The sequence below is a fragment of the Gorilla gorilla genome, chromosome 17, assembly GCF_029281585.2.
Source record: "Gorilla gorilla gorilla isolate KB3781 chromosome 17, NHGRI_mGorGor1-v2.1_pri, whole genome shotgun sequence".
NCBI lineage: Eukaryota > Metazoa > Chordata > Mammalia > Primates > Hominidae > Gorilla > Gorilla gorilla.
The window spans coordinates 40,300,793-40,313,626 of record NC_073241.2 but is presented as its reverse complement, the minus strand read 5'-3'; the positions used below and the strand labels follow the sequence as shown (position 1 = coordinate 40,313,626).

The 12,834-nt window shown below is 36.5% G+C and overlaps 1 protein-coding gene across 2 annotated transcripts in view; it reads left to right on the top strand.

The window, feature by feature from the left end:
* The window catches only part of VAPA (VAMP associated protein A), a 42,854-nt gene that overhangs the window by 20,005 nt on the left and 10,015 nt on the right, over window positions 1–12,834 (top strand). The window contains exons 3-5 of one of the 2 annotated variants that reach the window (XM_004059186.5): window positions 2,288–2,391; window positions 3,159–3,239; window positions 11,056–11,190. In XM_004059186.5, coding sequence (XP_004059234.1) covers window positions 2,288–2,391; window positions 3,159–3,239; window positions 11,056–11,190 — 320 coding nt within the window. The remainder of the gene's footprint in view (window positions 1–2,287; window positions 2,392–3,158; window positions 3,240–11,055; window positions 11,191–12,834) is intronic. The other variant, XM_004059184.5, reaches the window with a different exon arrangement.

Here is a 12,834-nt window from a genome sequence, read left to right as displayed (position 1 = left end):
GTGAGCCACTGCGCCTGGCCAGAAGATATAATTATTTCAATCCACATGGCTAAAAATAGTTTATTGGTACAAACAGTTATATCCCTAGGAATCCATACAACTATGCAGAATGACTTTTTCTTTGAGGGGCCTAGATTGCTGGTTTCTGTGTATTAATATTTCTTGAGAAAATAACATATCAAAACACTTTCTCCCACAGAAACCTGACTTATTAAAACCTTCAGACAAACTGGTTACTAATTACGCAAACATGCCCTTGGATTGTTCTACTTAATTAGAATTTGGCTTTTCCAATTTTTAGTGTAGTGTATTTCCATTTACAGTCACTCAAAGCTATGCCTCTTCCAGCAACCTTCTCTGGTTAATTCTCTGTACTACATGCTCATTTCTCTTTTTCCCTGTGTCCCTTTGACGCTTTGTTTTTTGAATTTGCTTCAATTTGTGCACATTTTTATATATGTTTTCAAGATCGTCTTTGTCTTGTTATGTGGTCTGCAACCTAAATTAGAGTATAACTGCTATAAACTTAACCATGTTGTAAGTTTTCGTTTTATTCACAAATTTTTGGTTCATAGTGATTAGCTTATAATCATTACTCAGTGAAGGTTGCTAATGGAATTTTATTTAGCTTAAGCTGTATTCTGAGGCATTTTATCCAGTACATTTCCTGCTGCTGTGTATTTGGCCCCTTGAAAAAGTTGTCTTAACCTTGATAGCAGTTAATGGACTTCTCAGACACACCTTATGAATAAGACTTTATTACATAATTGTTATTTCTTACATTTATTTACCCGTGTTTATCTTTTTGAAAGTGTGGAGATATATTTTATAAATAATCTAAATTTAGGGAAATAATTTCTATAATACCATGTACATATTTTGTGTAACTGTTGATTCATTCTTCATATAGTCTGTTATATTGGACTCATGTTACATAAATTTAGCATGACTTACGACCACATGGAACCTTAGAAAACTTAAAAGATGAGAAATTATAAATGCTTAAAAATTGCTCACGCCTGTAATCCCAGCACTTTGGGAAGCTGAGACGGGCGGATCTTGAGGTCAGGAGATCGAGACCATCCTGGATAACACGGTGAAACCCTGTCTCTACTAAAAATCCAAAAAAATTAGCCGGGCATGGTGGCAGGCGCCTGTAGTCCCAGCTACTCGGGAGGCTGAGGCAGGAGAATGGCGTGAACCCGGGAGGCGGAGCTTGCAGTGAGCTGAGATCGCGCCACTGCACTCCAGCCTGGGCGACAGAGCAAGACTCCGTCTCAAAAAAAAAAATGCTTAAAAATTTTGAATGTTATTGAGACTGTAGAATAAATTTTAGAACTCAAGAGGCTATATGGTTTCCTTGTGTACTTTTGTTTTCTTAGAAGATTTAAATAAATTCATAAACTCTGAAATAGATGTTTATTTAACATACATTTTTGAAAAATTAATTATATTAAAACAGTATATGGGCCGGGTGTTGTGGCTCACGCCTGTAATCCTAGCACTTTGGGAAGCTGAGGAGGGCGGATCTCTTGAGCCCAGGAATTCTATACCAGCCTGGGCAAAATGACGAAAACCCTTTCTCTACAAAAAATACAAAAATTAGCTGGGCATGGTGGCATGTGGCTATAGTCTTAGCTATTTAGGAGCCTGAAGTGGGAGGATTGCCTGAGCCTAGGGAGGTCGAGGCTACAGTGAGCTGAGATTGCACCACTGCACTGCAGCGCAGCCTCAGCGACAGAGTGAGACCCTGTTTTAAAAAACTAAAAACAGATGGTAGTGAGGTTTTAAGTTATGGAGTATTTCTCCTTTAAATATCTCAGTTGTATAATTTTAAATCAGAAAACACTAAAATGAAGCCTAAATTCATAGTTTTAATAACTTATATTTAATCTGAGCTTATAGGCATTATAGTTAATGTTGGCAAAGTTTTGAAAATTTTCACAAGCTGAGTTTAGAAAGGGCAAAATCATAGATTCATATTTAATTTTTAATTGTAATTGTTTATTTTGTTGGTTGTGGAAAACTTAGTAAATTAGAAAGACAGACAATTTAAAAATACTTGGGATCCATTAAGTTGATTCTTAAACATTCCAGTGTTTGGTTTCTTGAACCCTTCTTGGTTTTTTTTAAATTTGCATATTTGTGAAGTAATAGGAATGATACTATTGCCAGATACTGTTTAAGGCAAATTCCAGACATAGTGTAATTTAATCTGTAACTGTTTCAATGTATGTCTTTCAGACATGCAGGAGACAATATAATATATCCTTTTTTTCTTATTTAGTAATGCTACAGCCCTTTGACTACGATCCGAATGAAAAGAGTAAACACAAGTTTATGGTACAGACAATTTTTGCTCCACCAAACACTTCAGATATGGAAGCTGTGGTAAGTATAGAAGAAGAATTTATTTTGGGAAGTGGAGTTTAAACTGTGGGTGTTGTTTAGCAGTCAGTAGAAAAACTTAATTTCTAAAAACTAAAATTTAGGTTTTTAAAAAACTGCCAATTTCTTCATTGTAGATAATCCTAACTTAAAGAATGAAAGAATTTTTAAATAGTATTTTTTTTAGAAACAATTTAGAAATGCTGCTACTGGCCTGGTGCAGTGGCTCACACCTGTAATCCCAGCCCTTTGGGAGGCCAAGATGGGAGTATCTCAAGCCCAGGAGTTCGAGACCAGCTCAGGCGACATGACAAGACCCTGTCTCTACAAAAACAAACAAACAAAAAACAAAAAAACCACCACAACAAAAATGAGCTGGGTATAGTGTTGGACGCCTGTAGTCCCAGCTACCCAGGAGGCATGGGAGGATTGCTTGAGCCCAGGAGGGGCCACTGCACTCCAGCCTGGGAGACAGAATGAGACCAACTGGAAAAAAAGAAAAAAGAAAGAAATGCTGCTCCTAAGAAGAAAGTCCTGTGGTTGCTAGTAATATCATCGTGATTTTAATGGATGGTGATAGTAACTCTAGGATTATATAAAGGTTCTGTGACATTAGCCAATAACAATGGCAGGGTGATCAGTAAAGAGTGCACCAGTGTATTTCAGCCAAGCCAGGCAGCTTCACTCATCTTTTAGCTGTCCCGTGAGGTGAAACTTACTTACCATGATCATACCTCCTATGTCTCATGTTTGGTTTTGTTTATTTTTAGTGGAAAGAGGCAAAACCTGATGAATTAATGGATTCCAAATTGAGATGTGTATTTGAAATGCCCAATGAAAATGATAAATTGGTAAGTAGGAGAATGTAAAAAAAAATTGGGAGCTGTTGAGCTCTCAGTTCCTTTGATTAATTTTGCTTTTATTTTTGACCTTTGAGGTATGTGTGATACGGCTATTTCACTTCATAAGACTCAGTGATTAAGTTTTAAAAAACTTGGTATGCCTTTTTTTTTTTTTTAAGTAACATTTTGTTTATCCAAGAAGAAAGAAAGACTCACTTTTAGGTCCAGACTGCATCCTGGAGAAGAATCATTTAGGTCTACCAGATTTTTTGTGACGTAAACCACTACAGGTTCTTTTTTAGAATGAGATGTGTATACATAATTTAAAAATACATATAAATTGCTTTTTGGCCACTGTGTACCGGCAGTTTGGGGATAAATACACTTACATGGACAGTTTATTCCAGGATTAGTTATTCCCAGGTATTTTGCTCACTTTTGTTTTTAGTCAAATCCATCTGATTGTATTCTTTAGTAAATAATTATTATGTTGCTTACTCATTAGTGTAAGTCAAATACAATTTGGGGGACTGAGGGATGTATTTGTTTATTCAAAAACAAACAAAAAGTAGTCTGTGAATGTACAGAGTGGGTTATAGTCACTTACCTTGTCCTTTTCCCTGTCTGGGTTGCAAATTTGAATCTTTTCCTATGGTAAGAGAGACTTGAAAGATAAATTTTTCTGTGTGTGTATGTGACTTAATACATACAATAATATGGATAAATAGAATGGTTTGGCACAATTTGGTTACAATCTGACATGACTACTGCCTTAATCTGGTGGCCATTTGCTCTATTGAAAAGTAAACATGCAGATTAAATATGTGGGCTCAGTTATTGTGTTCCTCTTTCAGGATAAGCAGAAATGAAAAGGTCTCTGGTAATTAGGTGTTGACCAAATTATATTTTGAATTTTTAAAATGCTTCTTTTAAGTGATTTTTGAGGTATTTGCCAAAAGCAAAAAAATGTGAACACGTGTATTCTCTCTGTAAAGTGAGTGTTAGATGGCCTGTGTATGCTTCCCATTTGGAGTTTTTCTTTTTTGCTTAGGCGGAGGGAAGCTAATAGCTTGCCCAGCTCTTACTGTTGAAACCAAGAAAACAAAACAACATGTTGTCTGGATTGACTTTTTTTTAAAAAAAAGTGGATATTTTCTCACTGAGAGTTTTGTGTCATTTTTTACAGTAATTCGGTCAACGTAAATCTGTCTTCTATCTGGGCTTCTACTATGCTCTGGATAGCACACACTTTGAGATGTGTGAAAAGGATTGGAACCCCAGGTATTTGATACTGCTGATTAAGAGTAGCTCTCACTGGTTTAGAAACCAAACCAGAAGTTGATGGGAATGAAATGGCAATGACAGTTGAACCTCGCCATTTACACATCTTGGGTGAAAAGAGCAGTTATGCCTACCTATTGGTCTAGCCCATAGTTATCCAAGAAAGTAGTTTTGGGTCTGTTTTAGCGCTTGAACAAATACTGAATGGAGTTCCCAGAATCCCCTGCGGTGCAACTCGAGCAGGAGTAGTTTGAGCCTGGAACCCTTTCAGAGCAGGTATTACTAGTAACCTAAAAGCTGTTAAGTAACTTCAAAGTACTTTAGAGAATATCTGAGTCTGAGCCTTGATTAGCTAGCTGCAGAATGTATTTTCACTAATTGGATTATCTGGACTTGTATATTAAATTGTAGGAAATACCTGCTAAAGATAATTTTTAAGATTTATTTTGAAAACTTTGAAGCACCTAGAAGAGTAGGTAGGAGGAGTACAGTGAACTTCTGTGAACTTACGAGCAGCTTTAACAATGACTAGTTTGTGGTTAAGCTTATTATATATAAATCCTGTTAATTCTCATCTTAGGTATTGTTTAAGGCAAATCCCAGACTTGGTATAATTTAATCTGTAACTGTTTCAATGTGTATTTTTCAAAGTACTTAAAAAAAAAGAGATAAAAGAGTTTTAATGACAATACTGTTACTATGCCTTTAAAAATTTAGTATATCCTTAATATCAAGCTGTCCAGACAGCATTAAAACTTGTCACAAATGTCATTAAAATTTTTTTTTTCTGCAGTTTGTTTGAATTAGATGAAAATAAAGTCCAAATAGTTCTTTTTTTTTTTTTTTTGAGACGGAGTCTTGCTCTGTTGCTCAGGCTCGAGTGCAGTGGCACGATCTTGGCTCACTGCAACCTCTGCCTCCCGGGTTCAAGCAGTTCTCCTGCCTCAGCCTCTCTAGTAGCTGGGTTACAGGTGCACGCCTGGCTAATTTTTGTATTTTTTGTAGAGACGGGATTTTGCCAGACTGGTCTCAAACTCCTGACCTCAGGTGATCCACCTGCCTTGGCCTCCCAAAGTGCTGGGATTACAGGTGTGAGCCACCCCGCCTGGCCAAGTCCAAATACTTCTATTGGATGATATGTTTCTTGAATCTCTTAGTTTGTTACATTTCCTCTCTCTTTTTTTTTTTTTCAAATTATTGAATGTTTTTATTATTAAACTAGGTTTGCCTATAGACTTTCCCACAGAATTGATTTTGCTGATTCCATCCTTGTGGTGCTATTTAACCTTTTTTGCCTGTCCCTGGTATTTCCTGTGATCGAAAGTTTGAAATGAGTGGTTCTCATCCAGGGGCAATCGATTTGCTCCTCTGGGGACCGTGCTTGGAAACATTTTTGGTTTTCACAACTGAGAGGTAGGTAAGGTTGCTACAGGTAACCTGTTTAGTGGGCAGAGGCCAGGGATGCCTTTCAACTTCCTGTGATGCACAGAACAGCCTCCACAACAAAGAATAATCTGGCTTAAAATGTCAATAAAGTTGAGATTGAGACAGTATGACCTAGGTCTGTTAATTCATTTAAGGTTGTCTGATGGTCATACTCTGTCATTCCTACTTCATACACTACTTAAAATACTTGTGTAAGGAGAGATTTGTGCTTATGTAATATTTGGTTATTCAGTGGTAGAGTTTAAAAAGGCAGAACAAATGCCAAAGTTTCTCTTTAAAGGTTTTAAAAAATGAGTTGGTTTATAAGCATCCCACCTCGTGATGTACAGTTGATCTTCCACCTTCCATCCTTTCTTTCTTCCCTGCTTGCTTCCATATTGATAAAACTCATGAATTTAAACATATTTGAGTTTTAACTCTTGGTAGTTAATTATTATTATTGGTGCTCAAATTGCCTGGTAAGGAGACTTTTTAAATTGGTTCTTGAGTTTGTTTGACCCTCATAGTCTTTGGTAATTTTCTTGTCTAATGTGGCAAGATTTTTCCAGGTCCAGACCTGGAAAGAAGCTCAGGGCCATTTCAGTGGGAGATGGTGTTTCAGAACTATAATTGACCGGGTACCTGTGACAAAATTGATTTTTAATTTTATCAAACTTTCTATTCATTTTTTTGACCAAGGTAAGAGTGGAGGCCCATTTTTCACTTGAAGGTGCTTCTTCAAATGGTAAAATTTTAATGATAAAACTGTGTCAGCAGCATATAGGATGATGTGGATCCTTTTATTTCTTGGGGTAATGATTGCATTTTATGGTTGGATTATGTTGGGCAATTCAAAATGTGCAAAATCCAATACTGATCCTGAGAAGAATGGGTGGGTACTTCTATGAACCAGCTGAAGTGGTGTTTCAATTATAGCAATACATAAATACAGCTTATGACTTTGATGGCTCACTGGCCTTGTCATTATGATTTTTGATGGATGTTTTTGAGTGTTTATAATTTACATTTCAAGTTTTACACATAAAATGAGACTTAAAGATTGTAATATATCACCATTTCAAATTTATGTAATTCAAACTTGCAAAAATTGTGTCTATACTATTTAGGCTGGAAGTGGCCTTAATTGATTAATGTGTATGTTAAAGAGAGGCTAAAACACAATTGTGTTTTTATAAGGCAGTATTTCCCAGTGTATTAGGTTGGAAGCGTTCTGTAGTCAGGTGAGCTTAGAAAAATTCTGTAAATGTCTCCAAGAGGAATCACATTGCGTATTTGCCTATTAAAGGCTCTGAGAAAACGTAACGGTAAAGAAATATATTTAACCCAGTATTTTTTTTTAATTTAAAATAACCTAATTAACTTAGGAAATATCTGATGTTCTGAAAAAATATACTTTGGGAAATACTATTCCTGCCTAAACTCACTGTTGTAGTATTAACTACCCTGCAGATTGTACAAGAAATGTTACTTACTGAGAAATGTGTTTAAACTCAGTGCAACCTGGCACAGACCCAACTCCATCTGGGTTGTTAGTTGATTATGTGACTTTCAAGTTAATCAGTTTAATGTTGCATCTCATCTTTTACAGAAAATATGAAATCTTAAGGTACCAAATCTGAAGTCTTATGATAGTACAAAATATATAAGAAGTTTTTGTTTCTAACAGTTAAGGATAAAACCTTTTATGTCTATCTAAAGATAAACAAAACACCTCTTAATATTTTATTCATGTGGTAATAAGACCCTATTGATAATTGTATCCTGCTGTTTCTAGGTCAATATTCTCTATAGACGAAGTTGATAAAACTGGTTAAAAAAAAAGTATCTTTGACATGTTGGTTTCTTTCTAGTATCTGTAGATAAAATTAGTAGTTAATATTCCTTTTCTTTGTTTAGCATGAAATTTGGCTCTTTGGAAATTAGGGCATTATTGGATAGTGTGATGCATAGATACAGTTTGTTAATTTACTTCAGATGAATTGATAAAATGCTGTATGATCCTGAATCCTGACTTACACAGTTGCTGAAATGACACTCCCTTATTCAAAGAAAATACATTTCTAAATGTGCAAGGTTAACAAAAATGGTTTGAAAACTGTTGGTGATGTATTTTTTAAAAGTACAGAGTAGAAAATATACTTTTTATCTTATAGTTATGATTGTGATATAGAGAATTCTTTGAGATCTTGTGACTCTTTATTCTTTTAGTTTATTGGTATGTTGTAAAAAGTATGTTAACTTAAGCAAAATCAGTTTAGCTTTTAACTGCGTTGCTGGTAACAACTTAGGATTTAACATAGAACTCTGTGGATGGCATTTGTATTTTTTTATTCAGCTTTATTTAGTGTTTAGAGCAGTGGACAAGTTCATAGGGGTTCCTTACACCTTTATTTTTTGTTTCAATATATGCATACATTATTAAATGATCACCACAGTCAAGCTAATTAACGTATCAATCACCTCAGATAAGCACCATTTTTATGGGTCACATTTATTTTAAAGAGTCGATCAAAATTTCATTTTTGGTAGTCAACTTAGAAAAATTTGGTTAGTGTTCAAAGCAGATTCTGCAATAGCTATCATAATTGTTGATGCACTCTCCTCAAATATTGTAGAGATAACAAGTCTTGAACTTTATGATTTTTTTTTAGGGTGTCTTAACCCCACTCCCTCACTTCCCCAGCCCCCCTTCCTGTATCTCTTTGCAGAAAGAAGTACGCTGGTATTTAAGTACTGTATTAGTCTGTTCTCACATTGCTATAAAGAAATACCTGAGACTGGGTAATTTATAAAGAAAAGAGGTTTAATTGGCTCACAGTTCTGCAGGCTGTACAGGAAGCAGGGCAGCTTCTGCTTCTGAGGAGGCCTCAGGAAACTTCTAGTCATGGTGGAGGGCAAAGGGGGAGCAGATGCGTCACATGGTGGGAACAGGAGCAAGAGAGAGCGAAGGGGCAGTGCTACACTCTTTTTAACAAGTAGATCTCATGAGAACTCTTATCATGAGAACAGTATCATGGGGATGGTGCTAAACCATTCATGAAGGACCCACCCTCATGACCCAGTCGCTTCCCACCAGGTTCCACCTCCAACACTGGAGATTACAATTTGACATGGGATTTGCCAGGGGACACAGATCCAAACCATATCAAGTATGTTGTATGCGTATACCCCACTTGTTTGAGGATTTTGATCTTTTTATGGATGCTGTTAATTGTTGGGTGTTTACATGTTTGGAACACATGAAAAAAGAGTATGATGTTATTTTGTTGATTTCTTTAGACTTTTCAGGACCTTGATACTGAATATATAAGTAAGGAAATGATTGAAGTTTTGTGGTCATCTTATAGGGTGAAAAATGGAGCCAGCTTTAGAAGCACAGTGGCTGAGTCCATGTTTTTATTTTTATAGTTTAAATAGATCATTTATTTGTGACAAAACAATTCTCATTTATTTGAACCATCACTAAAGTATGGGCTACTTTTTGGGAAATAGCTTTCTGATTTGGATCATAGATAAAGTGCCCCAGGAAACTTAGGAACCCTTTCATTTTAGAACAAAAAGACTCAATATTTTTTCCTGGATAACAAGCATAAGCAAATACCATCCTTAAGCACACTAAGATGTGTCATTACCCTAGTCCTCGGGATCAGCAGGTGTGTGCCAATACATTTCATTTTGTTAATGGCCCCTAGTGTCTTCGGTTGAGTTGTTGTCAGTGCTAGTACTGAAAGCCATTGAGCCTGTTCCCTGTATTGTTGACAGCTGGAGGCACATGATACGAAAGCGCTATTGTACAAAATAGGGTTCTTTGAATTATTAGCTCTGTTTGGATTGTCAGCCCTGTGTATACGTAATGTCCAATTAGTGGTAGTGGTTATTTTTTAAGGATCAAATGTGGTTTTATTATTTTTGAAGTTTTATGACCTATTCAGTTCTTTGCGTTCACTTCTAAAAAATTTTTGAGGCCTTAACTCTTGACATTTTCTAAATTTCTTAAATGTATTGCATTTCATTTATGTCCTCCATCTGACATTTGAAGGTGACATATTTCCTTTTTTTTTTTTTTTTTGAGACAGTGTCTCGCTCTGTCACCCAGGCTGGAGTGCAGTGGCGCGATCTCGGCTCACTGTAAGCGCCGCCTCCCGGGTTCACGCCGTTCTCCTGCCTCAGCCTTTCTGAGTAGCTGGGACTACAGGTGCCTGCCACCATGCCTGGCTAATTTTTTGTATTTTTAGTAGAGACAGGGTTTCACCGTGGTCTCAATCTCCTGACCTTGTGATCCGCCCGCCTCGGCCTCCCAAAGTGCTGGGATTACAAGCGTGAGCCACCGTGCCCGACCTTGAAGGTGACATATTTTCTAGAAAAAAATACTGATTTTTTTTTAATGAAGACTGAGGGGCTGTAAAGAACAGGGATTTCAGGGGTCTTATCATAAAATGGTTGAATATACATTATTTTCTGTTGAGACAGAATAAATGGGGTATCAGTAAGTATAATTAGGGAATCCCTTTCCCACCTGTTTGTATAATACAGTATTACTTTTATCTATTAAAGGAATTTGAAAAGAAAGGAAGAGAACTATGGACTTAATGGTTATATGAGTCTTTAAGTGTTTATTGGCCTGGGATGTGTGTGAGAGAGTGAGTGTATTGGGGGATAGGCTTTAAGTACAAGAGAGGTTTATGAAATTGTTCAGATTGAGTGTTATCAAAGATAAGAAGACATGCAAGTGCTTGTTTTTCAGATTATTGACAATTATTAATTAGTAAACATTAAAAGCCACAAAGAATTAGATGGTATTCATTTTAAAACAATGTAAGGCTGGCATAAATTTTAATAAAGTATGTACATTTAATAGGTGCATGTAATGCAAGTAGATTATAACTAATTTTTTTTGGGAAATATAAAAAGCGAGTTCAGAAACTGTACTTTTGCTTTAACATAGCTATTATTAGTATTGTTTCTTATGCATTAATGCGTTTTTATAAAGTGTTAATGTTTAGAGCCTAATGCTTTCTGTGTCAGTCATTCCCAATATCATGCAGAAGAAATCAGAGTTTGGTGAGAATCTGAGAATATGTTTCCCATGCCATCTCAGGGTATAACTCCACCAGGGAATGCTCCGACTGTCACTTCAGTGAGCAGCATCAACAACACAGTTGCAACACCTGCCAGTTATCACACGAAGGATGACCCCAGGGGACTCAGTGTGTTGAAACAGGAGAAACAGAAGGTTTGTTATAGGGAGTTAACAGACTTAGGAGTCTACTAGTGTCAGTGGTTAAGTTAATGTAGATATCTAGCAGATAAGTGGTATTGTGAGTATGTTGTATGAAGTAGATAGAATTGAACTATGCCTAAAATTACAATAAAACTACAAAGCACTTAAAAATCATGCGTACAAACTATTCTGTTCTAAAAAACTTCTGAACTTAACTAAAATCTGAATAGTGAGCAGGACAGTATAAGTGTGAACATTATGAAGTTGCTGTAATTTTTTTCTTTGAGATTTGGGGAATATACTCTTTTTTTTTGTTTTTTTTTTTTGTTTTTTTTTGAGATGGAGTCTCGCTCTGTCACCCAGGCTGGAGTGCATGGTACAATTTCAGCTCACTGCAACCTCTGCCTCCCTGGTTCAAGGGATTCTCCCACCTCAGCCTCCTGAGTAGCTGGGACTACAGGCACGTGCCACCATGCCTGGTTAATTTTTGTATTTTCTTGGTAGAGATGGGGTTTCACCATGTTGGCCAGGCTGGTCTCATTAAACTCCGACCTCAGGTGATCCACCTGCCTTGGCCTCCCAAAGTCCTGGGATTATAGGCGTGAGCCACCACATGTGGCAACCCCACAGTTTTAACAGATTGTTTATACTTTGATTTGGTTTTGCAGATGATATGCATACTAAGGCTTTAAAAAATTAAATGTTTAATACTTTTTTGTTTTTGTGATTGGGAATTATTCACTTCTGGGAATCATGATCCTAAAGAAACAGTAAATTGGCTGTTTACAGTGGGAAAAAAAAACTTCAGGTAACCTTGTTACTTAAATCCTGTCTCTTAATTCATAGGTTAAGACCTTAATTCTGCCTCTCTTGGTTTATGACAGTACTCTTGACTTTAACCTTTTAACTCCCTTTATGTGCGTTTTTATCCATCACTCCTGTTAGTTGTAAGAATGTAGCCCCACGTTTATGTCCTTTGTCTCCTTTGTTCTTCCCAAGGCGTCTTTGCAAACTTCTTGTATTTCCAATTCCTAGTTCCCTCTTTTTCTAATTAACCCCCAGTAAAAGTATGTGGAATATTAGAACTGAAATTCTGATGGTTAAAAAAGAATACAGAAGTACAGTCATGCATCTCTTAAGGATGGGGATATATATTGAGAAATGCATTGTTAGGTGATGTGTTGTATAGACATCATAGAGTGTACTTACAAAAACCTATATATGGTATTGCCTGTTGCTCCTAGGCTACAGACTTGTATAGCCTGTGGCTGTACTACAATGGTAAGTATTTGTGTATCGAAACAATCTACACTGAGCTTATTCAACCTGCAGCCTGCGGCCCACATGTGGCCCATGATGGCTTTGAATCCGGCCCACCTCAAATTCGTAAACTTTCTTAAAACACTATGAGATTTTTTTGTGTGTGATTTTTTTTTTAAATAGCTCATTAGTTATTGTTAGTGTTAGTGTATTTTATGTGTGGCCCAAGACAATTTTTCTTCCAGTGAGGCCCAGGGAAGCCAGAAGATTGGACACCCGTGACTATACACAGAAAAGGTGCAGCAAAAATATGGCATAAGAGATAAAATTGTATACTTGCATAGGGCACTTACTGTGAATGGATCTTGCAGAACTGGAAGTTGTTTTGGGTGGGTC